Source organism: Perna viridis, chromosome 1 (genome assembly GCF_037379345.1).
Source record: "Perna viridis isolate PV_CMFRI_1.1 ecotype Kerala chromosome 1, ASM3737934v1, whole genome shotgun sequence".
Taxonomy (NCBI): Eukaryota; Metazoa; Mollusca; class Bivalvia; order Mytilida; family Mytilidae; genus Perna; species Perna viridis.
Window position 1 is genome coordinate 61,683,211 of NC_142445.1, and position 27,835 is coordinate 61,711,045.

The window sequence follows — 27,835 nt, forward strand, 5'->3', positions numbered from 1 at the left end:
TAAAAATCCCGATTAAACATCGTTGTTACTAAAAAAAAAACGGTCCACCTAGATACAAATATGTAGTTCTTGGTAGAGATTCCTGATACTTTTTGTAAAAAAAATAATCCAGATCATCTTCCAAATATTCAGATGTTTTAAAAATGCTGGAATTTCTATTTACAACATATGTGTCCAGTGTGGTGGACACGTTTTCCAACAAACGGTTGGTATTGCAATGAAAACATATTGTGCTCCTCTACTTGCTGACCGTTTCTTTCACTCTTATGAGGATGACTTTCTAGCTCATCTGATCCGAAAGAAGAAACATCGTTTAGCTAGATCATATAATCTCAGTTTCCGCTATAAAGATGACGTGTTATCTTTAAACAATCCTAGTTTCGGGGATTTGATACATAGCATCTACCCCAAAGAACTTGAGGTAAAGGATACTGCAGACACAGTGAAGTCAGCCTCATATCTTGACCTACACTTAGAAATCATTGGTAAAGAAAAACTATTTATCAAACTATACGCCAAACGCGATGACTTTTCATTCCGCATTGTCAAATTTCTTTTCATCTGGGGGCAACATCCCTTCAGTACCTGCGTATGGAGTTTCCATACGTAATGCTAGAGCTTGCCGTAACAATGCAGACTATTTGTTTCGCGCTAGATTTCTTACAATTAGGCTTCTGGAGCAGGGTTATGTTGCTACAAGATTGAAGTCATCACTACAGAAGTTTCATGGTCATCATCATAAACTCGTGGATCGTTATGGTGTATCCATCTGCACCATGAAAACTGATTTATTCAACGTATCATAGTTTCATTTCCTCTCTCGTTTAGCCCGTACCTGACTTTTTATGAGCAACTCGGCGGGTGTTTCTAGAAAAGCAGAGGATGCTTACCCTACTGATACACCTTGTTCATGCTCCCAGTTTTTAGCCCGACTTGCTCATTTGCTTTTCTTACTTTGTATGAATTATTTTGGTTATTATATGTTCTTTATCGGGTTTGTTCGTTTTCCATGTTTGATCTTTGTCCCTGGATTATCTTTTTTTTAAATTTCCTCTAGAATCTTGGTTCCCTTGATTACTCTTACAGTCTTGCTCTTGCAGTAAAGATTTATACAGTTTTAATTTTAGACGTTTGGCCTTTAATAGTTATAGAACTACCCATTTGGCAGGATCTGGAAAGATAAAAAACCGGCGGATAAGATCCTATATTTCTGCGCTTGACCATATTTATTGCCTCCTGTGGTACCCCGGGACGGTGAGGTATTTTTAAAGGTGCGGTTCGCTCTTTAAACCGAAGCGATCAATTCATTCCTGGTAGCAGTTTTGTCTTAATTGCCTTAACTATCAATTGGGCTAAAATTGTGTAATTTGATATGTGAAGAAAGTGGTCTAGCAAAGATGTGGGTCTTACTTTTTGCGCTTTTGATTTTACGCACACGAACGTTTTCTCCGATGTTACAAGTGGAACATTGAACATGCCATTTGTGATTAGGCAATTTGAAAAAAAATTGTCATCTTGTCAAATCTACGTCTGAATTGTTTTTTATTCATCAGAACTTTTAGTATTATTTCCTCAGCCTAAGATCTTGTATTAAGTAACAGAAACTGTGACATCTTTTTCTTTGTTGTGTAAGAAAACGTTGTTCTTGCTAATTTGATGTGAATCTAGCTTGACGCGGAATTCAAACAAAACACTTCTTGTGATTTTACTTCAAATGTTCACTACATGTAGACTCGAATTACATAAATTTCAAGTGACTTATTTGCATAATTCAGGCAAAGATTAAGTGAAATTCCGCTGAAATATTTTCGCCCACGTAACCATAGGTATACAAATCTCAAAAGAACTACTACAGGTTGTTCACTTCTTTAACGACGTCGTTCGTAGAATACAATTAGAACAAAAACAATTCATTTATTTGACTATCTAACAAAAACATTTTGTCCACAGAAATTAGAAATTATAGAAATTATAACCTTATTGTAATAACATGCGATCACGCCGAATAGCTGTTTCTAGATTCAACTCCAAAACCTACAAAACAATTTTGTTTATTATCTCGCTAATCATTTTCCGGACTGCAACCACATATTTATATCTAATAAAGTGTATACCGGACGACAAACGTGTGTGAAGATAAGAATGTTTAAGTTTGACAAGTACAATTATGATCTGTTCTGATTAACAAGGTTTAGTGGTACCTTTTTTTCTTATTTTAACCTTTAGATTGCTAAAATCCACTTCATGAGTTAGTTCAGTGTAAAATAAACAAAACATCTTTTGTCATTCCCATAAAGGATACTACAACCACTGTGAAGTCAGCCTCATATCTTGACCTAAACTTTGAAATCGACGGTAAAGGAAAACTATTGACTAAACTTTACGACAAACGTGACGACTTTTCATTCAGAATTGTCAACTTCTCTTTCATCTGTGGCAACATCCCTTCAGCACCTGCGTATGGAGTGTTCATATCACAACTAATACGTTATGCCAGAGCTTGCCAAAACTACGCAGACTTTTTGTATCGCACTAGAACTCTAACAAATAGGCTTCTGGAACAGGGTTATCTTGCTACAAGATTGAAGTCATCACTACAGAAGTTTTTTGATCGTCATCATGAACTCGTGGATCGTTATGGTGTATCCATCTGCACCATGAAAACTAATTTATTCAATGGGTCATAGTTTTCCTTTCCTCTTTTGTCTACCCCGGACTTGACTTTTAATGAGCAACTCGGCGGGTGTTTCTACAAAAGCAGAGGATGCTTACCCTACTGGTGCACCTGGTCAATGCTCCCAGTTTTTAGTGGCGTCCAAGTTGCTCATTTGCTTTTGTTACTTTGTATGTATGATTTTAGTTACTTTATGTTCTTTGTTGTGTATGTCTGTTTTCCATGTCGGGTCTTTGTCCCTGGATTACATTCTTTTGATTACCGCTATAACCTTGGTTCCCTTGATTACTCTTCCACAACAAATCGCTGTACGTTTTTCCTTGCATATTAGTATTTTCCCCGAGCATGTTACTATTTTTTCCCTTGCATGTAACTAATTTTTTTCTTGCATGTTAGCATTTTTTTCATTGTCCTGTACTATAAATCTGCGTTTTGATAGTGTTTATTCTGTAAATTACATTACATGTATATTGATTGTTTGGACTGTTTTACCAAAATGTACTTCAACATGTGAGTCGATTTAAATGAAAAATATATAAAAAGAGATGCACGCTATTTTAATTTATAGATGTCGACCTGTCGTACCTCGGGACGGTGAGGTATTTTAAAAGGTGCAGTTCGCTCTTTAAACCGAAGCGATCAATTCATTCCTGGTAGCAGTTTTGTCTTAATTGCCTTAACTATCAATTGGGCTAAAATTGTGTAATTTGATATGTGAAGAAAGTGGTCTAGCAAAGATGTGGGTCTTACTTTTTGCGCTTTTGATTTTACGCACACGAACGTTTTCTCCGATGTTACAAGTGGAACATTGAACATGCCATTTGTGATTAGGCAATTTGAAAAAAAATTGTCATCTTGTCAAATCTACGTCTGAATTGTTTTTTATTCATCAGAACTTTTAGTATTATTTCCTCAGCCTAAGATCTTGTATTAAGTAACAAAAACTGTGACATCTTTTTCTTTGTTGTGTAAGAAAACATTGTTCACGTAAATTTGATGTGACGCGGAATTCAAACAAAACACTTCTTGTGATTTTACTTCAAATGTTCACTACATGTAGACTCGAATTACATAAATTTCAAGTGATTTATTTGCATAATTCAGGCAAAGATTAAGTGAAATTTCGCTGAAATATTTTCGCCCACGTAACCATAGATATACAAATCTCAAAAGAACTACTACAGGTTGTTCACCTCTTTAACGACGTCGTTCGTAGAATACAATTAGAACAAAAACAATTTATTTATTTGACTATCCAACAAAAACATTTTAGATGTATAGTATACCGAAAATTACAATATTATGCGTGGTATAATTTTATTTGTACCATAACTGTATGAGCTCACAATATATTTATCATTTCCTGTTTAATTGAGTACTTTTATTCAAGAGTAATCAAGGGAAGCAAGGGTTATAGCGGTAATCAAAGGAATGTAATCCAGGGACAAAGACCCGACATGGTAAAACAGACATACACAACAAAAAACATAAAGTTACTAAAATCATACATACAAAGTAACAAAAGCAAATGAGCAACTCGGACTGCTCTAAAAACTGGGAGCATGAACCAGGTGCACTGGTAGGGTACGCGTCATCTGCTATTTTAGAAACACCCGCCGAGTTGCTCATAAAAAGTCAAGTCTGAGATAGACGAAAGAGGAAAGGAAAACTATGAGACGTTAAACAAATCAGTTTTCATGGTGCAGATGGATACACCATAACAATCCACGAGTTAATGATAACGACCATAAAACATTTGTAGTGATGACTTCAATCTTGTAGTAACATAACCTGCTCAAGAAGCCTATTTTTTAGAATTCTAGCGCGATACAAAAAGTCTGTATAGTCTCGGCAAGCTCTGGCATAACGTATGAGTTGTGGTTTGAACACTCCATACGCAGGTGCTGAAGGGATGTTGCCACAGATGAAAGGAAAGTTGACAATTTTGAATGAAAAGTCATCACCGTTTTTCGTAAAGTTTGGTCAATAGTTTACCTTTACCATCGATTTTTAAGTGTAGGTCAAGATATGAAGCTGACTTCGCTGTGTCTGTAGTATCCTTCATGTCAAGTTATTTGGGGTAGATGCGATGTATCAAATCATAAATTAGGATTGTTTAATAAAGATAATACGTCTTCTATATAGCGGAAACTGAGATTAAAAGATCTAGCTAAACGATGTTCATTCCTTCGGATCAGATCAGCTATAAAGTCATCCTCATAAGCGTGAAGGAAACGGTCAGCAAGTGGAGGAGCACAATTTGTTCCCATTGGAATACCGACCGCTTGTTGAAAAACGCGTCCACCACACTGGACAGATATGTTGTGGATTAAAAATTCCAGCATTTTGTAAACATCTTCCTCTGTATATATGGAAGATGATTTGGAATTATTTCTTACACAGTATGAGGAATCTCTGCCAAAAACTAAAAACGCTTATTGTTTAAATAATTGTTATACGAAGTTGGAATACTGAACGATACTAGGTATTTATCTAAACGAGTACATCACTATTGTTGTCCATTATTTCATAAAACAATCCCCATTTGACTGATAATTATCGAGTTTCACATTAAAATAGATTCAAATGGTATTTGCTCAAACACAATGATAAAACCATGAAATATAATATGAAATGGAATGTCACCTAGGAGCATAAGTAAAACAAAGACAGTTCTGAAAGGACATTATTTCTACCTTGACCAATTTGTTTAACCAAACATATCACCCCCATATTCATATCTGATACTGCCCACACTGAGAGGTCCACGTTCAAAGACGAAAAGAGATAAAATGCAGAACGACATAGTTTATGTAAAGATAAGAAAGCAATGACTTAAAAGCAAACCTCGGATCGCGTGATCTACATTGTTTTGCCTCAATAGTTCACATTTTCTTTCTCATAACAATGTTCGCTTTATAGCGAAGTAAGACATATATCTTAAATGAGTTCAAATCTAAAGAATTTAGCGAAAAGAATACAGTTTCATAATAGCTGATGAAGGACATAAAAATGTATTTATGTTATAATAGAAGGCATAATTTTGAAATTGTAATTGAAAAACATGAGTGAAATACGGCCTTAACTATTTTTTACATAAGATTAGTTGGTCAGGTTACCCACTAAGTTTTCTATACTTCATGAAACCTTTGCTCAAAACAAGAAAAATAAGGCATTAAAACTTGGCGATACTGATTACATTGATATCCCATTCCATTCCATAATATGCACCTTTTGATTTCTTTAATGATCTGAATCAAAATATAATATACAACAACAGTATGCATTATTGGAATATGTAATTAAGATTTCATTCAATTCCGTTCATTAATGAAGAAGGAGTTACTGATAAGAGATGGATACCCCATGTCCCATTATTCATAAATGACAAAAGCTATGTTTTGCTATGTGAATTGATTGATAAATGAATATATCAACCAGTTACAATCGTTGTTTGTGTCTTAAAACGTTATTCTATATGATTTTGATAACACATCATGGGATCATTCGATATAAACTAGTGATATGAATAAAAAATGCCGTTGTGATTGGTTGTTATGTGATTGCGACGCAATTTCGATAAAATCGGATTGTTCGAATGAGATTTTTTTATGGATTTAACTGGCAATTTTCCATTTCTGCAGAATCTGAAAAAAATTGTACTTTGCCAATCTCTCATGTATAAAGTCCATCCTAAATGGTTAAGAACCACCCTCATGTATTTTACATATATAATTTTCAATAACAGAAATTAAACAAATATAAAAAGTTTCATTAAGTTAAACAAATATAAAAAGTTTCATTAAGTTAAGTTATAATTAGTATTCACCAAGAAGAGATCGAGTCAAGAAAAATGGAAAGCTTAAATGATTGGTACTTCACGCTATGCAAAATACACATACAAACAAAAATAATTCGACTTTCATATAAATTTAACAAGAGAACTTGAAATGTGGTGACCGTTTTGTAACACTGATTACACAATATGTAAGTTCGACAAGTGCGTACTGTACAGGACTGAATACACATGGAATGCTTGTGTACTGTTAGCAATATTTTTAAAAAAAAGCAGCAAAGACAAGTAACACGTCGGCAAATCTTTAGTGCTACTAGATACTTAATAGAGGTATAAAAACTGAAGTGAATGTTTCAATTGTTCACCCATTTAATGTTCAGACCATAGCCAGAAATGGGAATTTTGTGCGTCTTTTTCAACGCACCTTTTGCTAAGAGTTAACATCAAAGCTACTTTGTACCAAGGTATCCAATAACAATTAATCAGATTAATAACTAGTCAAGAATGCAGGAATTTCTAGGTCATTAATAAGAAACCGAAATAATCAAATAAAATTAATTTGTCCACTTGTACTCAAACATTTAAAAACGTCAATTAAAAGATAACTGTATTAATATTATAGTAATTAGATTAAAGTTGATGTGATTTGAACACATTGAGGCGATCTTTTAGTACATTTTAGTATATGTATGTGCATTTCTAATCAAATTGTTTCTAATTTGACAAAAATGTTATTACTATGTCCCTCATTTTGCTGTGTAAAATACCAGTGTTATTATTGCTAAGCAATACACACGAAATAATACACGTAACTTTGAAGCAGTCACCTATCCCAATGTTATACTACGACCTTGTTTGATTAGAGAGATCTACTTCTGATCACCTTAACAGGTGTAAAATCAAAGGTAAATAAGGAGAAGCGATAAATAAGTGGATAAGAAGACTTAGGTGTTATGCTAGTGTCATGAACTCTGAAATAGCCTTTAGCTTTTCGGTGGTAGTGTTCTTGACTTTTAATTTATTTTCTACTACCGTAGGACAGGACCCAAAACTTCCATGTGCTTCTTGTATTGGGGTAACTTGTCCACCCAAACCGACAGGATGTGAACTTGACAAAATTCCTTGCAACTGTTGTTTTTCATGTGTGAGACTCGAGGGCCAACTTTGTGAATCGTTTTCTCCAAGGTATGTAGTTAATGCAGTTATAAACCAATTTCAACTTTTATATTGAAAAAAAAAAAGGATTAACGATACAGTAATACAGATCACGTTGTAGTAAACATAATTCGAGATATCGTAGATGATTTAAAATGTACTATGGAATGCAAACTACTTTTTATTTTGTCTTTAACATATGCTTTGAAAAGCTGAAATTGAGAATTTGTGCGTTATGTATTTGAAACAAAAAAGCAGAATACCAATATCTACATTTGCGAATAAAACTGGTATTCAATACCAACAAAAAACAAAACAAAACAAAACGTACAAAAGACGACAGACAACGAATGTCGTGGTAATCAGATCCAGGAAGAAAAAGTTAACCTCATGTTATTGGATCCTTTTTTTAAGCTTAAACGCAAGGTCACCATCGATGCCCTGAAGTCGTCTTAATCTATTTCTTGATACATCATATTTCCTGGTAATAAAAGAGTAAACAAGGGAACCAAGGTTATAGCGGTAATCAAAAGAATGTAATCCAGGGACAAAGACCAGACATGGGAAACAGACATACACAACAAAGAACATAAAGTAACTAAAATCATACATACAAAGTAACAAAAGCAAATGAGCAATTCGGACTCCTCTAAAACTGGGAGCATAGACCAAGTGCACCGGTAGGGTAAGCATCCTCTGTTTTTTCTAGAAAGACCAGCCGAGTTGCTCATAAAAGTCCAGGATAGACAAACTAGGATAGGAAAACTATGACCCGTTGAATAAATCAGTTTTCATGGTGCAAATGGATACACCATAACGATCCACGAGTTCATGATGACGATCAAAAAACTTCTGTAGTGATGACTTCAATCTTGTAGTGACATAACCCTGTTCCAGAAGCCTATTTGTTAGAGTTCTAGCGCGATACAAAAAGTCTGTGTAGTTTAAGCAAGCTCTGGCATAACGTATGAGTTGTGATATGAACACTCCATACGCAGGTGCTGAAGGGATATTGCCACAGATGAAAGGAAAGTTGACAATTTTGAATGAAAAGTCATCAGTTTTCCTTTACCATCGATTTCTAACTGTAGGTCAAGATAGGAGGCTGACATCACAGTGTCTGTAGTATCCTTTATCTCAAGTTCTTTGGGGTAGATGCGATGTATCAAATCCCCGAAATTAGGATTGTTTAAAGATAATACGTCATCTATATAGCGGAAACTGAGATTAAAGGATCTAGCTAAACGATATTCTTTCTTTCGGATCAGATCAGCTATAAAGTCATCCTCATAAGTGTGAAGGAAACGGTCAGCAAGTAGAGGAACACAATTTGTTCCCATTGGAATGTCGACCGTTTGTTGAAAAGCACGTCCCCCACACTGGACACATATGTTGTCGATTAACAATTCCAGCATTTTGTAAACATCTTCCTTCTGTATATTTGGAAGATGATTTGGAATTATTTCTTACAAAGTATGAGGAATCTCTACCAAGAACTATATATTTGTATCTAGGTGTACCATCTTTTTTGGAAAAACAACGATGGATAATGTTTTTAAGTCAGGATTTTAACTGAGTATGGGGAACGTAGTATACAGTGTTGAAAAATCATAGGTTTTAATGCTATTATATTCAGATAATAGTCTTAACCTGATTGTCTCCAAAAGACCTTTCGAATTTTTCATGATCCACATTGAATTAATACCACTACGGGAGTAGCAAGTATTGTGGTAGGACTGTAGACCCTCTTTGAGAGTTGTGAATATAGAGGTTGAAAGTTTTGAAAGGGGATTGGTGGTACATTTTGCAGATCCAGCAACTTTGTTTTAAATGTTCTACACGTTTTTAAAATTTAAAATTGTGAATGTGGATCGTCTTTGTTTCATCTGGGCACGCTTAGGCAATGTTTTTTTTAACCTACTTGAATGAACCTACTACTGACGCTTCAGTATTTCTTTATTATTTTTTTACCGATATCAAACCTTTGAAATTTATTACTATTTTGATTTTTAAAGTTCAAATTAATATGTTCATTTTTTTCTATCTCTCACGTTAAAATTTTACATGCCAATTATGAAGTCTCGATTATTGTTATACCTCACTGAGTGTACTGTTAGTAAAATGTGAAAATTTAATTTAAAGGCAAACATCTTACAATACCATAAATTGGGATATTTTGGTTGTAGTTTTATTTTGGTTTAATTGTTGCCTCTTAAAATACCTAAATTTTACACACCAAAATATAACGTATGCGATTTGTTAGACTACCAATGTATATTGGTGTATTATCATTTGTTAGGGAAGGACAAACGATGTAGAAACAAATGTGTTATTTATTACCTGAAGTTACCATTATTAAAAAAGATTATTAAATGTATTAACTATTGTTGTTAATCTTATTCTGAACAGCTGAGGCAACTAATATGTAACTGGTACCATTATAATTGGATGGATTGTTTTCACTCTGATAAAAAGGCCAAAATAAAACACACCAAATTTGTACATGATTGTTTTGTCAGAAATAGAATAATCTGACGCCAAAATATCCCAATTTACGGTATATCTGTTTTTTACTACTTAAATTTCTGGACCATCATCGCGTGTCAGTTGCAGAAAAAACTAAACAGGTAGAATTCGAGTAATGATGGAGTATATTTCCTAATAACAAGATAAACGTCTTTTTTTATTATAGTGAGTTTGTTTCTAATATATAAATAATATATTGCATATCTATTATGTTCATTCAAACTGAGCTCATGCAAATTTTGATTCATTTGATTTTTAGATATAATTAACATGTATTACAACATAATCCTGGCTTTACTCTATGCATTGCCAGTATATAAATAAATTTTCGCTGTTATAAGCAATTAAAATCGAATTTTTTTTTGTTTGTTATTTTTTGTTTTTTTTTTTTTTTTTTTTTTGTTTTTTTGTTTTTTTTTTTTTTTTGATTTTTGTTGTTTGTTTTTTTTATTTTTTTTGTTTTTCTTCCGTAGGCATAACTATCATAACTGATCGGTTTTTAAAAACTGAATATATATAAAGGTTAACTCCATTTTAGATATGTACACATTTATGTCTTTCACAAATTACATTCAACATGTCTAGGTTGAAACGTTTCCCTGATATCGATGATACATATCCGCGACATGGTTCCATGCTCTTCTCCCTCTTGTCGTCACTATTTTAAAACGAGGTATGAGTACTTTTAATGAACATTTTCTCAGACAAAATGCATGACATAGCTCTTTGGAGGCGGTGAAATAGTAGTAAGACTCAGAGTACAATTCAAGTTAGAAGTTTTGGGGAAGTGCGTACGTGTTTATACGAGAGATTTTTTTTTTTGGGGGGGGGACTCAAACTGAAATTCGTTTGAACCATGCATGGATTACGAATTTACATGTTACGCTAAAAGTACATTTTGTCAATAAAATGTATAATTTCAGTGTACTCTTACAGTTGTAAACACGTGTAGCTTTAGGTTTCATGGCTATATTTGTTATTTTATGTTCTTTGTTGGGTGTGTGTCTGTTCCCCATGTCTGGTCTTTGTCTCTGGATTACATTCTTGTGATGTCCGCAAGAATCTTGGTTTCTTTGATTACTGTTTATCAATTGCCTTTCTTTTCTTAATTTAAACATCAGTATTAGTACAAGGCATCCAACTTACATATAGGTTATTTTGAATGTTCATTATCATGTCTTTGCAATAACAGACTTTGGAAATATAATTTCTTTATACAAGATAGCTTGATGATGCAAATTACACAAGAAGCGTCTTATTTCGTAGCCAGTTCCTATCATTGAAAACTGTGTTATCGGAAAATCATGACTGTTTTACAATTGACTTCGGGCAAATATGAAAGACTGATGACAATCATTTCAATATTGATGTAGAATTTATTGAATGTCAGATTTATTTTTTAAAACATAATACACATGCATTTTGAATAAAACTTGTAAATATACATTCAGAAATTCTTAGTTACAAAACAGAAATTTTATTTCAAATTAATTACTTCAAAAGAATTAATTTTGGCGGTGTATTAGATTTTGCCATTGTCGCGATAGGCAGGGCGTAAAAAAATACCAGCAGTACACGCGAAAGTAAAATTTTTACACATTTACACAATTTATTATCTCTTCAAACGGCGAACTTAAAATAATTGAGTGCTAATTTTGTAAATTTTCAAACATATTTATTTAGGTAAAGTTACAAATATTACAAATCATGGTTTCATCGAGAATTTCAGTTCAAAAGTCAATAGATGACAAACATAAGTAATATCTTTAAAATTGAAGAATTTAAGAAAGAAAAGTCAATAGATGACAAAAACAAGTAATATCTTTTTTTAAAAAGATAGCCAACGCAGTAAAGTTTTGTTCTTTTTACTTCTAAGTTTTTACATTAACACATGGCACGCAATTTTTTTTCAAACGCCTTTAAGTTATCAGTATTTGGCCAATCGGGAAACATAATTGCGATCAGGTGACTTGCGTTTCCATAGAAGAGCATCCTTAAAGTTTTAAAAAGCAAAACTATCCCGGCAGCGTTGGAAAAAATATAATGTTGAAAATGAGTGCAAAAGTGGAGGAACTCGGTGATCGTGAACGTGGTTATTGATCCCTTTGGTTGTATTTTTTTAATCTGGCAGTTCGATCTTTAATCAAAATGCCAATACGAAACGGATTTACCAGGATTTCACAAGGAGCTGAAAGTGGTTGAATAAAATCAATTGAATGTGTCACAGATATCATGAATGACCTTTCCTAAAAGCGATTAGTGTTGTCGACAAAGAGTTTTTTTTTCAATTGAATCAAAAAAGATAATGATAAACTGCAAATGGGCAAATGAATGAGAACATATCTTTTAAGTAAAATGAATTTATTTTTACAAAAGTAAATTCTTTTTCTGAACAAAAATCGTATACAGTGTTTTAAGTTTGAAAAAAAATACTTTCTCATTTCAATGTTATTTGTTTCTAGAGTAACATTTCTGTATTCTACGCGTTTTTGTTACAGCTTTTTTTTTTTGTAATTAGTTATCATGAACTAGAATTTTTATCACAAAGTATATATCGTGTAGAAAAGACAATACATAATTAGGTCGTGTACATTTGTATCCACTGTACAAGAGACATGCTTTAGATAGACAGATGTAAACATTACTTGTTATTTTAAGAATTATTGAATTGTTGTTTCGGCTTAGTCTTCATCGATCATTAACAAACTGGCTTTGAAAAATTAGAAATAATTTAGAATGGGAACAGACCATAAACAATTCTTACTACAGACATGTATCATTCCATTACCTGCTTGTTGCTGAAGGATGTTGCCTGATTGAAAAGTCATCACGTTTGTCGTAAAGTTTGGTAAATAGTTTTCCTTTACCATCCATTTCTAAGTGTATAGGTCAAGATATGAGGCTGACTTCATTGTGTCTGCAGTATCCTTTATCTCAAGTTTTTTTGGTAGATGTATGTATCAAGATTGTTTAAAGATAATAGCTGAGGCCAAATTGAAGTGTAGGCAAAATTACGGCAGGGGATCTGGGCGGAGCCCTGGTAGGGGTCCAGGGGGCGAAGCCCCTCCCCCCCCGAAGCTCCGCGGAGATAGCGTTTTAGAGCATCATTTATGCCTCTCCTGGATGTATTTTATCTTTAAAAAAATTGGCAAAATTAAGTGCAGGCAAAAGCTTTTTTGCCTAACAGCAGCTACGCGCCTGACAGCGGAAACTAAGATTAAAGGATCTAGCTAAACGATATTTTTTCTTTCGGATCAGATCAGCTATAAAGACAGCCTCATAAGACTGAAGGAATAGGTCAGCAAGTAGAGGAGCACATTTGTTCCCTCAAAGTGCTGCCCTAGAATTGTGTTGCCGCAACGCGCTAATTAATCCTTATATTATTTTAAAATAATCTCTAATAAAAGGGAGTGTTCTATCAGGTTTAGGCAGCAATGCTTAACGCTTTTGCCGAGATATATCTCATATTATTTCAAAAACATTTTGTTTTAAATTGTGGTTTGACGTCAACAATGGCAACAGAGGATAATATGAAGGTAATTTCATGGAAAATATCCTTTATACTCACATTAAAAAAACAACCAAAATGTGTATGTGGGAAACCCCCGAGAGGGTTTCATATTGAACAAAGGAGGAAACTCAAGCAAAAGAAACTATATGCTTATATGTTTTTATCTCTTTTTCAATATTTGTGGTTTAAAAAAATCTATTTTTGTACAATTCGGTTTTGATAAAGTAATAAAATTTAACAAAATCCACTTTGGTCGTCAACAAAAGATGTTGCTTCAGTATATCCTCAATATGAGGCATACTTATATAAAGCTTCTGTCAAAATAAATATCAAGTGGCTGAAATAAGTAGGTGCATAGAATACTGTAACAAAAAGGTGTAAGTTTTGCTTATGCTTTTTGTTTTTATTAAACCCTATATTTTGTTAGGAAATGGCAATTTTAATGACTAAAAACAAATATATCAAAACTCTACTCTAATAATTACTGGAGCATGTACCAGGTGCTTTTTTAGAATTACCTGTCGAGTTGCTCATTAAATGTCATATCCAAGACAGACGAAGAAGGAAATGAAAACTTTGACCTGGTGAACAAATTAGTTTTAATTGTGCAGATGGATAAACTATATTGTTCCAATATTTCATTATGACGACTATAGACCTTTGTATTGAAGACTTTAATCTTGTTGCAACAAAACTCTGTTTCTGAAGCCTAATTGTAAGAAGTCTAGTATTGTACAAGAAGTCCGCGTATTTTTTGCAAGTCGTATAGTGCGGTCATGAGTTTTTCCTTTCAATTCATCCTTAAGCGTAGGTCAAGGTATGAGGGTGGAGTGTCCGTTATTTCAAGTTCTTTGGTGTAGATGCGATGTATATAATTCCTGAATCTAGGATTTTTTAATGACAAATATCATCTGTATAGCGGAAACCGAGATGAATGGATCTGGCTTAAAGATGTCCCCCTCTTAGATAAGATCAGTTTATAGTCATCCTAAAAGAGTGACAGAATTGGTCAGTGAGTACCGAAGCACAATTTTTTCTCGTAGGAATGCCGACCGTCTGTTGAAAAGCGCGTCTACCAAACTAGACGAACAAAAATATTATCTTCGGTACGTGAGGAATATGCTTTGGTTGGATGATTGATCGATTGATTTGTTGGTTTTTTATGTCTAAGCAGCAATACTTCAGCTATATCCGGGCGATGAAGAAGAGGAAGATAAATGAACATGATGAAATGAAAAATGGGTTAGTACAAAAGGATTATAGGAAATCTTCGTATTTGTATTTAAGTATTGCATCTTTTTCAGAGTAACAATGATGTTTAATTGTTTGAAGTCTTGATGCGATTATATATAGATAACAATCTCGGATTTGGGGTTTTCAGAAGATTTTTCGAATATTTCAGGATTTATTTTGAATTGGTACATGTACCACTACGCGAGTAATAAGAGTCGAGATAGTATTGATTATACTAAATCCCTGCTCCGTATTAGTACCAAGTGACAAACCATGTATTTCCTTTCACTATCAGACTTTTGAAATACCCGGTCCCCGTTTAGTAAACTAGGTCAATGTTGGAGTTATCGCTCTATCCGGTTTACATTCAAAACGAAAATGGCGACAAAACGGTTCGTAAAAATTCAAATACTCCGTGTAGGTCATACGGAATTTTCCCTGGTCAATAGGCTTTATACCTAGCCCTGCTTAGCTGCCGAGCCTAGTATAACCTTTATTAGCCAGGTAAACCGGTTTTGATAACGTAATAAACCTCCATCTTCTATTAGGTCAATTATTTCTGTAAGACAAGTGAATCTTTTCGTTACAATGTCATATGATCAGCCTGTCTGACTAAATTGCTGTCTTTATTAGGTAGAGGACTTAATATTAACTAAAAGTAATCTGTGGTTGAAGTGCATTATTCCCAAGACAAACCAAATTATTTGGGAACAGATAATAAGCTGAAATATTTTAAAATGGGCAAATTTTGATAACAGTATGAATTATCAAAAAATAACGTTCACAAATAAAACAACATGGTTTTTTTTCAATAAGCTAAAATTTAAATCAATTACAAATGAAACAAACTTTGTGATAACAACACCATTATGATATATGATTCTCAAAGTAGATTATGTTATCTATAATTAACTAACAATAATTATATAATAAATACTTTCCTTTATTGTTTCATTATTATACAGAATCATTTCGGATTATTCGTATATATATTATAACTTTTCTACAAAAAAAGTTATGAATAACAAAAAAGTAAGACATCATTCTGAACGAAATTAAGTTTCATTTCAAGGAGTATTCATTTGCTTATTTGCCTGTAATTTACCTATATTTAACTAAAAAAATGTATTTTAAGTCATACTATATATAAACATTAATTTACTAACTATCGTTGTTATAGTTCATTAATCCAACTAATACTTGCACATTTATACACGTGTATATGATGTACATTCATGGATGGCCTTGAACTGATATCCCGTTAGAGTTGTTGTCCCTTTGACATATTCATCATGTCTATTCTTGTATATTCATAAAAAACACTTTCTACTAAAATATGATTGTTCTCTGTTAGCTTAATTTTAACAAATACATTAGGCACAAGTTCTTCAACTTAGAGAAATCCTCTCTGTTAACCACATTCTTCACACATTGAACAAATTACATGTAAAAAGTAACTAAGAAAACTTCCGTAGCTATAATATCCTAAGTACGATGGCATGAAACGCATTGAGCTACCGTACAATTACAGACAAGATGTTTTGGGGATGTTTTGTAGCGGCATGATTATCAAAGGATACCAACATATAAAACAGATTTGGGAGAAACATAAATAATATTGGAAGAAGCTGCAAAACATTTGTTAGATAAGTCATTTAGTTGGCTTACTAGAGCTAAGACCAATATCGTTTTACTACTTTCAAATTCATCATATATATGAATATATAAAATCTACTTTATATCAAAGAATATATATTTTCATGTCCTGAGTGATTGTTACAACGGTGGTTATTTTTGTTTTCATTTGTAATTATGTTTTGTCATTTTTTTTATTTTTTTCGAGCGGCTCTGAAGGTGCATCAAGTGCAATCACCATGGGCGTTGGAATGTATCACGTGATCTTTTTACAATGCACAATGACGTTAAGACTAGACATTTTCAAAATGATAAACCCTCACACTTCTGATAATTGTTATATAATCTGCTCCAAAAGTCAGGTACTGTACAAGGATTATGAATAGCCATTGAAAGCACCAGCGGCTATGTTTGATAAGGCATTTTGCACGGTTGTTTTACTAGTTTTGTGCATGATTTATCGGGCCACGCCTCGCTCATTGCCCTGTTCATCATGTGCACTTACTAATTGTGGTCCAGCACCTACAAATTGTGAACTGGATAAAATTCCATGTGGATGTTGCTTTGTCTGTGCTCGTCAAGCTGATGAATCATGTGAACCCTTTTCTCCAAGGTAAAATATGTTTTACTATTTGCCTTTCAGAGCAGTCGCGAATGCTTTGCTCACACATTAAACATGTTATTTCTGGGGTTTTTGGTTTGTGATTTAATCATCAATTCGGAAACATTACACTTACGCAGAGATAAGCAAAGTATAGAAAATCCAAGAAAGAATTATATCTTAATTTAATTTGCATCGCGCTTACAAAGCGAAGCATTGCTGTTTGCTTTTGATAAATACAAAACAAAAACAATTATATATATTGCAAATTTGTGCTGTACTCTTGTTTCAAGGAGTAACCGCTCACCAGCAGCATTACAATAATATATATATATATATACAAATGTCTTAGAATGTGACGACTCTATTCGCTACACTGCTCCATCGGATCAAATTGATACAAGGAAGATATGTAAACGTATAGAAAGGTCTGAACAATTCCCGGTCGTTCCCTCCGCGGGACCCGAACTCGTACCGCTGTGACATCTATGGCAACACCGCCTGCACAAAATCCAGCGCCCTAGACCACTCGGCCAGCTAGACTATAAAAATATAGCTTTCGCCGGCCGGGTCATTCCTCCTCGTAGGATTAATCTAGGGCTGTAACTTAGTACACGATGTATGGTAGTACAGGACAGTTCATTTAGATGTTATTATGTAGGATAGAGGATCAAAGTAATGATGCATGTCACAACAAATCAACATTATACAAACGTCTTAGAATGTGACGACTCTATTCGCGACACTGCTCCATCGGATCAAATTGATACAAGGAAGATGTAAACGTATAGAAAGGTCTGAAAAATTCCCAACGATGTTAGAACTGTCAAATTTGCGATGCAAATTTTTGGTCGTTCCCTCCGCGGGACCCGAACTCGTACCGCTGTGACATCTATGGCAACACCGCCTGCACAAAATCCAGCGCCCTAGACCACTCGGCCAGCTAGGCTATATACAAAAATAGTTTTCGCCGGCCGGGTCATTCCTCCTCGTAGGATTAATCTAGGGCTGTAACTTAGTACTCGAGGAGGAATGACCCGGCCAACGAAAGCTATATTTGTATATAGCCTAGCTGGCCGAGTGGTCTAGGGCGCTGGACTTATATATATATCTGAAGATCTAAATGTAAACATAATTTGTAAGCAATAACTACTAAGTACTCAAATCCAAAACTATAGAAATAGGATGGAAAATCCGTCACTGGGAGACTCTTTATCTGTAATACAAGAAATACAGCGGTTTTTTTTGGTTTTTTTTTGGGGGGGGGAAATAATTTGAAACTTGTAATACTGCAAACTGGTGTTTCAAATTCGTTTATTTATAAACTTCACTTTTGGCGTAAATGCAACATTTGTTTCGATTGATAAAAGTGAAGTACACTACAACCTCCATATTATTTAAACATATTTAGTTTTGATTTGAAGCAAACGAATGGGTAATTGACTCAGAAAAAAACAAGTATTAAAAAAAACAAACAAACAAAATAAAGAAGTATACTATAAATTGGTGAATAATTACATTTTTTTTTCAAATGGAAATTATTTTTTTTTATGTTTAACCTGACATAGTTACAACTCAGAAAGGTGTTTAATTTAAAATTCTCGATGATAGTTTCAAGAACTTAAATGTAGTGTCTGTAAAATCTGTCTTTTTTTAAATATGATTTCGACCTACATCAATCATAAATGTCATAAAGTATCAAAAATGATGTCGATAGTTTAACACACCGTTATTTGACTGAATGCCACTCTTTTCATTCACCATTTTCATCCAAAGATAAAACAAATTACATTTCTGTACTATCACAAGTTGTTCACCTTTGACAAGTTCGACTATTTTAATATAAATGAATGTGGGCAATTTTTGCTAATACCAGTTACGACCAAAATTTTCATCAAAATACGTGAGCTAACTAAAAAAATATAAAGCATATAAGTTTAAATAAAAAAAAATAACGCTCAGGCCAAATAAGTTTACGAACTGTTATACCTTTAACATATGCCAAAAATGATGTCACAACTTATATACTTTTATGATTTTCAATAATTTCTTACTAAACTGGGAGATTAAGGGATGTTTGAAATATTGGAAATATGCAATGATAAATTTATCGTCAAATACAGTTTTTCAACGATGTGTGAAGCCAACATTTTCTTCAAGTAAATATGTTGCAAAGTTGTATTTTTCACTGATTTGGTAGAATTTATATGATTTAGCTTCTTTCTTTTCGTGCTTGAACTGAAAAAAAAAGGTTTTGTGCAAAGTAAGCACGCATTTAACTAATAATAAATACAGGGTCCATAAGTAAACCGGACAAAATACTTTTCGGATCTTAATACATTAAATTATGAATAATATCGATATTTACATTTTCCTTCATCATAAGATGTATACACTTTGATGCTTAAGGTGAATATATGTATGTATACAAATGAAGTGAAACAAAGCAACATCCACCAATTGAAAGAAGCAAAAACAGCACATACATTTTTTTTCCTAACTACATAACGCCGCTTACAAATGGTCCGAGAATCTTATCGATTAAATTGTCACAATTTAACGTGATGCTACTTTTATCTTATAAAATAAATGATCTAGGGAAAAGCAGTAATGAACAACCGTCTATGGTAGAAATGCAATGTAACCTACACAATTTGCACGGAGCAATTAGTGTATACATTAAAAAAATTAGAAATATACTCTTGTTATCATAAATAAGACATGATTATAATTCTGTACAATAAATGCTAATGCAAGAGTAATCAAGGGAACCAAGGTTAGGGCGGTAATCAAGAGAATGTAATCCAGGGACAAAGACCAGACATGGAAAACAGACATACACAGAGAACATAAAGTAACTAAAATCATACATACAAAATAACAAAAGCAAATGAGCAACTCGGACTCCTCTAAAAACTGGGAGCATGGACAAGTTGCACCGGTAGGGTAAGCGTCTTCTGCTTTTCTAGAAACACCACTCATGAAAAGTAAAGCCCGGGGAAGACAAACGAGGAAAGGAAAACTATGACCCGTTGAACAAATCAGTTTTCATGGTGCAGATGGATACACCATAACGATCCACGAGTTCATGATGACGATCATAAAACTTCTGTAGTGATGACTTTAATCTTGTAGCAACATAACTCAGAAGCATATTTGTTGACTTCTAGCGCGATACAAAAAGTCTGCGTAGTTCGGCAAGCTCTGGTATAACCCTTTAAATATGCGTATCTTGATTCTGTAGTTACTATATTGCATTTCTATTGCTTATTGTCTTTTGTTATTTCCGTCTATAATTTTCTTCTTTTTTTCACTTTTCTGAGTTACCTTCATTTAAATCTCCGATTTTTTTGTACTTTTTCTTCAATTTCATCAACCCATCAACTTGACAATGTACTAGTTGTGTCATTGAAGCTGGAACATCAACATACATGCTCCATTTACAAACAACAGCAGGCTGTAGCAATATACATGTTGCAATTTGCAAGAAAAAGTCAATAAGCTTGTCGAGGGTTAGAACATGAGTTTTCATGTAAAAAGTATAAATAATTCAGGCAGATGGGTGCATTTGCCAAGTGTCAACTATTTCTAGCATAGATGATTACGCTTCTCATCTTTGGAAAACATTAAACTTGTTTATAATTTCAGATGTGCTACAGGTCTGAAATGTCTTACACCAGCCGGGTTGTATGATGGGCGTCCCCCATGGTACCAACCTTACTTCAAAGGTGTATGCGTTGTTGATCCTGGTCTACAATTGATACCGACTACAGCATCGCCATGGTTTGTATACATATTCATGAAATCGAATGTGGTATCATACATTTCCGAACTTCATATTTTGATGTTTATTATTTACATTTTAAACTGCACAAAGACGGATGTTCCTAGCGAACTGTATTCCATTGCTTTATATTGCTGGGGCATTCACTTTTGGTTCAGCTAGAGTTATTTAGCTCCTGGTTGACCCACTGTCACGTCACAATTTACTCCTTCGAAAATTAATGGCAAAATGTTCAATAAATTCTTGAGGTATTCTTACAGGAATTTCCTCTCTTCATAATTAAAGAAGTGGATAACATGAAACTATGTGGAAACTAGAAGAACAGAAACCATACATTGTGGTAAATGGAATGGAAGGTCATCAAAAATCCATCACGCTTTTGGATTCGGTCGTTTAAACAAACATTGGTAGCTGTGTTTATCAAACCTTCTTACTTGCGATTTTAAAGTTCAATGTCCCTAAAATAGAAAGATAAAAATATTCTAAACTTAATACTATTATTACAGCTATTACCTTTATAAACTGCCAACTTTTAACGCATTTTTAATTTATGGAGAAATTAGTAATGACCTCAAAATTCCAATTCATTGCGATTTTTTTATTTCCTCTATATCTCTAAACAGGATAATACAAAAACAAATTGCTCCATTTATCTAGTTTCTGTTTCTTTTTATTGTGTGTTTTTTTTTAAATCGTTGAAGCCGTTTAGATGAAAAGGATATAAAAAAATAATGTCAACCAGTATCGTTAATCCAGAGACAGGTGCAGTCTAGCATTTTTAAATAATAATCATTGCAAGTTTAGTCCGAAATGGTGGCTTCTGTTTGCATTTTTATATAAGTTTCTCTGTAAAATATAAAATTATATTGTTAGCTGTAGCAAAATATGGACAGATACATCATGCAATTTAAGTGTAGAATTTCTTAAATAAGCATCTTGTGTGGAAGACCTAAATTATCACGAACTGTATAGTCATTGAGAAAAACGATTCATATTCATCAGGCAGTTGGCATAACACAATTCATTAAGTTGTATATGTCATCCCATCTTCTTTTCTTGTGTAAATCATTCTTTGTTTTCTCCAAATAATTATTAATGACTTTCACATGATATACTTTAAAATAGCTTAATTTCGCCCCGCAATATTTGCCTGCGTCATCAACGGTGAGACCATGTTTGCTATCCGCTCGTCCCCGTCCGTCAATCATGTTTCGGGGAACCTACTATGTGTGATCTGTCACTCTAAAAGTGTTAAATCAATATTACTCAAATTTTACATAGTGTATACATACTGCGAGTGTGCACGTGCACCTTCTATGATACTATAACGGAGAAATTCGACGAATGTTAACTTTATTTTCAGTACATTGAACTTAGCCATTTTTCGACAAGTTATTTTGTGTTCAGTTCCTCCTTATCATAGTCATTAATTCTAAATGTATCGAACCTATATTATTCCAACTTTACACAATCATTAATCTCCCTTCATGGCCCAGGTGTGGGAAATGTAGTCACGGCTATGACCCAAAATATAAACTTTGTTGTAATAACATGACAATTGTTCTAAATATAGTACTGTATATAAGTATTAAAACAGAATTATGTGTGGCTTTATTTCATTGTAACAAAGTTAGAATTGTACCTAAATTATACGTCGTATAATATAACACTACTTAAATTTTGTTGTTTTTCGGGCACTTTACATCAAATTCACTATGTTAACACCCAAACAGTTTCATATACGATAAATTAAGTAATAAAGAATGTATTTCTTGGGAGTGGATACTAAGTCTTTGCCGGAAATGGGAGCAAAAAGGAACAAAATTAAGAGAGTTTCTGAATTTTGAAAAAAAAATAAACCTCAAGCGTTTTGCAGTGCAACTTTGCCCTTTGTCAACAGTATATTCTACCCTAAGAACATACTTTTTTATCTTTTTAAAAACATTGTATAGTTTTCTTTATATGTCGAAAACATATGATGGTGACGCAGGTCTACCCATGTTTAAATCTGATAAAACACCAAGGCTTCATTTTTTGTATCGCACATTTTAGAACTAGTACTTCTTGCTGCTTGATTTGGCTTTTAATTGCGATACTTTTGGATATAAGAATTGTTTGTATTGAACTTTATTTAGTTTTTATCATTTTTTGCATTTGATTTTAATGTTGCTGATGAGAGGTTACCCCATGAAACAGGTGGGGCATGTCCAAATTGGCGATATTATGCGATTGGTTCTGTAGTATTTACTGTATAAACAGTCAAAATATCCCTAGATAAAAATCGCTTCATAAATAACAGCATTGTTATATTCGTTTCTTTATGAAGTAAATTAAAATATTAAATGTTTTAATCTTGCATTTGTTATCCAACCGTCTCATTGTTACAAGTGTTGGTGTTAAATGACATTAAACATAGTTGTTTATTATAAACATGGGATTTCAACGTAGAGTCGGAGAGTAATACTTAGATATATAAAATTGATTATAATTTTGGGGTAAAAAAATAAATAAATATATTCATTAATCGTTTTATTTATTTATTTTTTTTTGTAACACTTTCACACTTTATAAATTAATCAATGTACAGTGTAAAGAATACAAAACTGCATTTAACAAATTTGTTTTCATAATGATTTTATGAGCTGATATTTTTGTAATAAGTTTTAGAAATATTTACGAATTATTGATCTTTATTGTTTATCATCCGATAGTGTAGACCTTGTTAGATATTTGATTCAAAATTTAATGAATATATAATTTTATTTGATTCGCAATAATTTAGATATAACATTTTTGATAAAGAACAAGTCTTGATTTGAACTATAATCGCTTCGAAATCAAAAATCAAATTATAACGACTGTTGTAGATTTTTTTACCAAGTTTTACTTACGCTTGTTTATAAACCGCTCACAGTTACATGATACGAAACAGTGGGTTATTGTCGAATAACTTTGTCAAACATTAAAACCAATTCTCCTGTATACTGCACTTTTGGCTGTTTCTATTGCAAACTAAATTATATCGTACAACTGTAGTTCATGCTGTTTACATACAATTCGCACGAATTATTTATTTGTCATTACTATAGTGCTGAATTTTCCAGAATTTCCATTCTTACCAGGGGAACTAAAATTTGTACGACACTCGAACTGTATTCTAGATAACATTTGATTACAATTACACTGACCTATATATATATATCAGTCATGATTTGATGTAGTACAAAACGCGGTATCACTTAAATAAGTTAACATTTATTTGTTTTTATTTTTATTTCATTTTATTTGTAATTTATCGATGCAAAAATTTCAAAAATTGTAAATTTAATACGAAAGTAGTTAAGATTTTTACTAGCCATGCTGAACTTTTCATCTGTATGTTTATCATTTTGCTGTATTTCGCTTTTCAGATTTGAAGCTTGACCAAATGTTGCCAACTAGATGTCTACTCAATAGAAACACGGCAATAAATCATTAAATAATTATTTCATTCACCAATATTTATATAGCGTTAGTGATGCGTTAAGGTTCAGCTCTTTCTGAAATCATTTTTTATTTAAATATTCATGAGATAAAAATGGTAGGTAAGACTGTCCCTATAATGCCATCAGACAGACGTAAGGACACATTATAAAAAAAATCAAAATAGCATTGTTTCACATGGTGTAATTTTACTTTTTATTCAGATCTTCCCATATATGTTATTGTTATGCTGCTAATGAGAGGTAACTCCTTGAGACACTCATACAACATTTCGAAATTATATATGACTATTATTTTTTGTATTTATCAGAGCTTTTCATAACTATTTATTTGCTTAAAATAAGCTTAGACCTCAAAATCAAAGGATGGAATTTTTCTATCAATTTTCTACGATCTACTAGGCTAATTATCCAAAATAGCGTTAAACATAGTTGGAAGTCGCCTAACATGAATGAAATGGTGGCCTATATAAATGTACAAATCCTTCAATCATTGTGCAAAATACCCTTCATATCCACACACATTAAAGAGAAACAATCAAAGTACATGATGGCTTCTATCAGTCTAACAAATTTCCTGAACACAGAAATACTAAATTGTAAACACATGAATCAAACCCCACGAATCTCACTTAAAAACGGTGTGTAAACACGGGTGCTCCAAGAGGCAGGGTATGGGGGCAGTTCCTGCTTCTTTCAATATATAACCCTCCCTGATTGTTGAAGGTCAATTCTAGTGAAATAGGAAGAAAATATGTGACAGATGGATGCCGTTTAAAGTTTCGTTAAGATTGGTGCCGAAGTCGTTTAACTTGCATATAACTAGCTACGATGAAGCATATAACATTTTTCAGATTTTTATCACATAGTGATTTATCGAATGTTCCCAGTGTAATTGTTTTCGATAACACACACTGTAAACTAAATTCGATAATATCACTCTTGCACTTTCTCCTGCCAAAGCGTCACCACACGAATACCAATTCGCCGTTCTCAGAAGTAAATATTTATTTTGAAAAAAAACAACAAATAAAGGAGAAAGTATATAATAAGTATATAATAAAAAAGATTATAAATTAATTAACACTCGTTAAATCTAGGCGATCTTCGTCACCTGTTATTTGGTTATTCACTCTTTCAATTAATTATCTTATTATCAAATTTCATTTCACCGAGTAATCAACCAAGATATCCGTCGTGGTTCTAAAATTTGAACCAAATATCTATGAATAATCCCGTTTGTAGAGGTTTTAAGTAATTACACACTACATGTATGGGGAAATTAAGGTTAAAACATTTAGAATACATTTATAATGTATCAGAACATAAAAAATATACAATCAGTAAGTTATGAACTGCAGTATATGTGTCTATTGTGTGTCCTTACAAAACACGAACGACTGTTAAAGTCAACAAATTACATGAACACATTTTGTTACAACAACAAAATAAACATATTTACCTTGATATTTTAACTTTTGCTAAATAGATCAACACAATCAAATATGATTTTCTGTAAACTCGATACTGATGATGTTATTTTAGTAATATCACAAGAATATAAAGTCTTTAATTTCGTCATATTACATTCATGGAATTGTATGAATTGACTGTTCATATGACCGTGAGATATTTAATCTGGAATCTTCACACACACAAAATAAATACATAATTCAGCAGTCCAACTTAAATTACAGTGTGTACTCTACTGGTAAATCAATCAATTACAGTGTGTACTCTACTGGTAAATCAATCAATTACAAAATGTGTTGACGAATTGATTGACTTGTTTCATACTGATCGAATAATAACTTATCTTAAGTAAGAGTAATATGACAAATGACCTGTTCTTGATAACAATCACCTTGTCTCCAAGATGAACATGCTAGGAGTCAATGTTTTTTTTTACCATTGTTTGTTTCGTTTTATTATTATTTTTTTTTCATATTTTATTTATTTATGTATTTACTTACTTATTTATTTTTTGTTTTGAAATGTATTTTATGGCACTTACCCAAAAACATAGCATGCATGTACTTCGTTAACTTATGATGAATGCGAAACATGTTATACTTAGATCTTACAACATCATTCGAAAAACGAACATACTAGTTTTAAAAGTACCAGCTCTAAACAAAAAGACTTGCCGTAGTGTATTGCACCCCCCAAAGTACATTGTGTTATGTCCTTATATGGAAATTACAACTGCAACTTATGAATAAATGAAGTTTTCTTTTTGGAAGTCAGACCCTAATTAAAACACATTTGATGCATTTTGTTATGTTTCACTATATCTGTTCTTTTTTTTTTTAATAGATCAGTAGTCCCTTTCACAGAAAATCGTAAGTGTAAAATTAGTCGTAAGTTGTGACGTCACTATACTTTAATTTACTATGACGTCATAACTTACGATTTTTTGTGAAAAGGACCACAGGCGTCGAATTCACAAAAAGTCGTAAGTGTGAGATTGATCGTAAATTATGACGTCACAATACTATTTTAGGTTTTAAAGTCATTACTTACGATCAACTTTACTCTTACGATTTTGTGTGAATTCGAAGCCAGGATGTAAAGTACCATGGCTTTATACCATACAAGTGTTTGTTGGTAATATTGTCTCAATTCATATTCATTTTTCGTTTAAAGGAAACAGATCTTACAGTCTTTGATAATATAATTTATGCATGCAGATAGAAATCTCTTCCGTGGAGGATGATAAATGTTTTACAAAACACTCGACTGATGCGACAGTCTTCGGTCTGGATTGACAAAAAATTAACCTATCTTTACATGCAGTTTACGAAGAGCAAAACCACTAATCGTCACAAGACGTGATACCCTAAAAATGATCTGCCCTATTTTTAATAGCTAACTTTGCCTTATCAAAAGTTATAGAATCGACTCTTATACATAAACCAGACTGTTCTTAATTTAAGCAGAATAGCGTACCGGAGATTTCTCTATGGAACGCCATAACTGTCTTATCTGGTCAGTTATATTAATTTATACGTGGTGTTGTTTTCTTTATATTCGATACTTTCTTATTCATATGCGGTTGTATTATCTTTATATATGGTGGTTTTATCTTTATAAGCGGTGGTTTTACCTTTATATGCGGTTGCTTTATCTTTATATGCTGTGAATTGACTTTTATATGCGGTGGGTTTATCTTCATATGCGGTGGATTTATCTTTATATGCGGTGGTTTCATCTTTATATGAGGTGGGTTCATCTTTATATGCGGTGGTTTTATTCATATATGCCTTGTATTTTTCTACATCAGCAATCATCTTTATATGATGTTTATACATATACACATGATATTCAAACTTCGTTATACGCTGTCAAAAGCTTTGATTATCTCATTGCAAGGCTTAAATATTCGGAACTTTGAAATATGATCAATTTTGCACAGCACAATATGAAAGGAATGAAGGA

General features: G+C 32.9%; 1 protein-coding gene and 1 long non-coding RNA gene across 4 annotated transcripts; one reads left to right on the plus strand and one right to left on the minus strand.

The window, feature by feature from the left end:
- Positions 1 to 7,377: 7,377 nt before the first annotated feature.
- Positions 7,378 to 24,409, plus strand: LOC148629722 (perlustrin-like). 2 transcript variants are annotated; one of them, XM_088556159.1, is made up of 3 exons: positions 7,378 to 7,655; positions 20,780 to 20,914; positions 24,326 to 24,409. In XM_088556159.1, coding segments are annotated over exons 1-3 (357 nt in total). In that variant the 5' UTR covers positions 7,378 to 7,434; the 3' UTR covers positions 24,327 to 24,409. The 2 variants fall into 2 exon arrangements, with proteins under 2 accessions (XP_088412285.1, XP_088412297.1); XM_088556171.1 differs by lacking the exon at positions 7,378 to 7,655 and adding an exon at positions 16,879 to 17,143.
- Positions 18,429 to 26,511, minus strand: LOC148629723 (uncharacterized). 2 transcript variants are annotated; one of them, XR_015917239.1, is made up of 2 exons: positions 25,860 to 26,511; positions 18,429 to 21,373 (listed from the first exon to the last, which is right to left on the minus strand). It is a non-coding gene; the product is annotated as an uncharacterized LOC148629723 (long non-coding RNA). The 2 variants fall into 2 exon arrangements; XR_015917238.1 differs by lacking the exon at positions 25,860 to 26,511 and adding an exon at positions 23,807 to 23,945.
- Between the last annotated feature and the right edge of the window lie 1,324 nt (positions 26,512 to 27,835).

Bases quoted from the DNA above. Each gene is read 5' to 3' on its own strand.
- LOC148629722 (XM_088556159.1), top strand. From the start codon at position 7,435: ATGAACTCTGAAATAGCCTTTAGCTTTTCGGTGGTAGTGTTCTTGACT. The intron at 7,656-20,779 runs GTATGTAGTTAA...TTATAATTTCAG, and splicing joins TGTGAATCGTTTTCTCCAAG to ATGTGCTACAGGTCTGAAAT.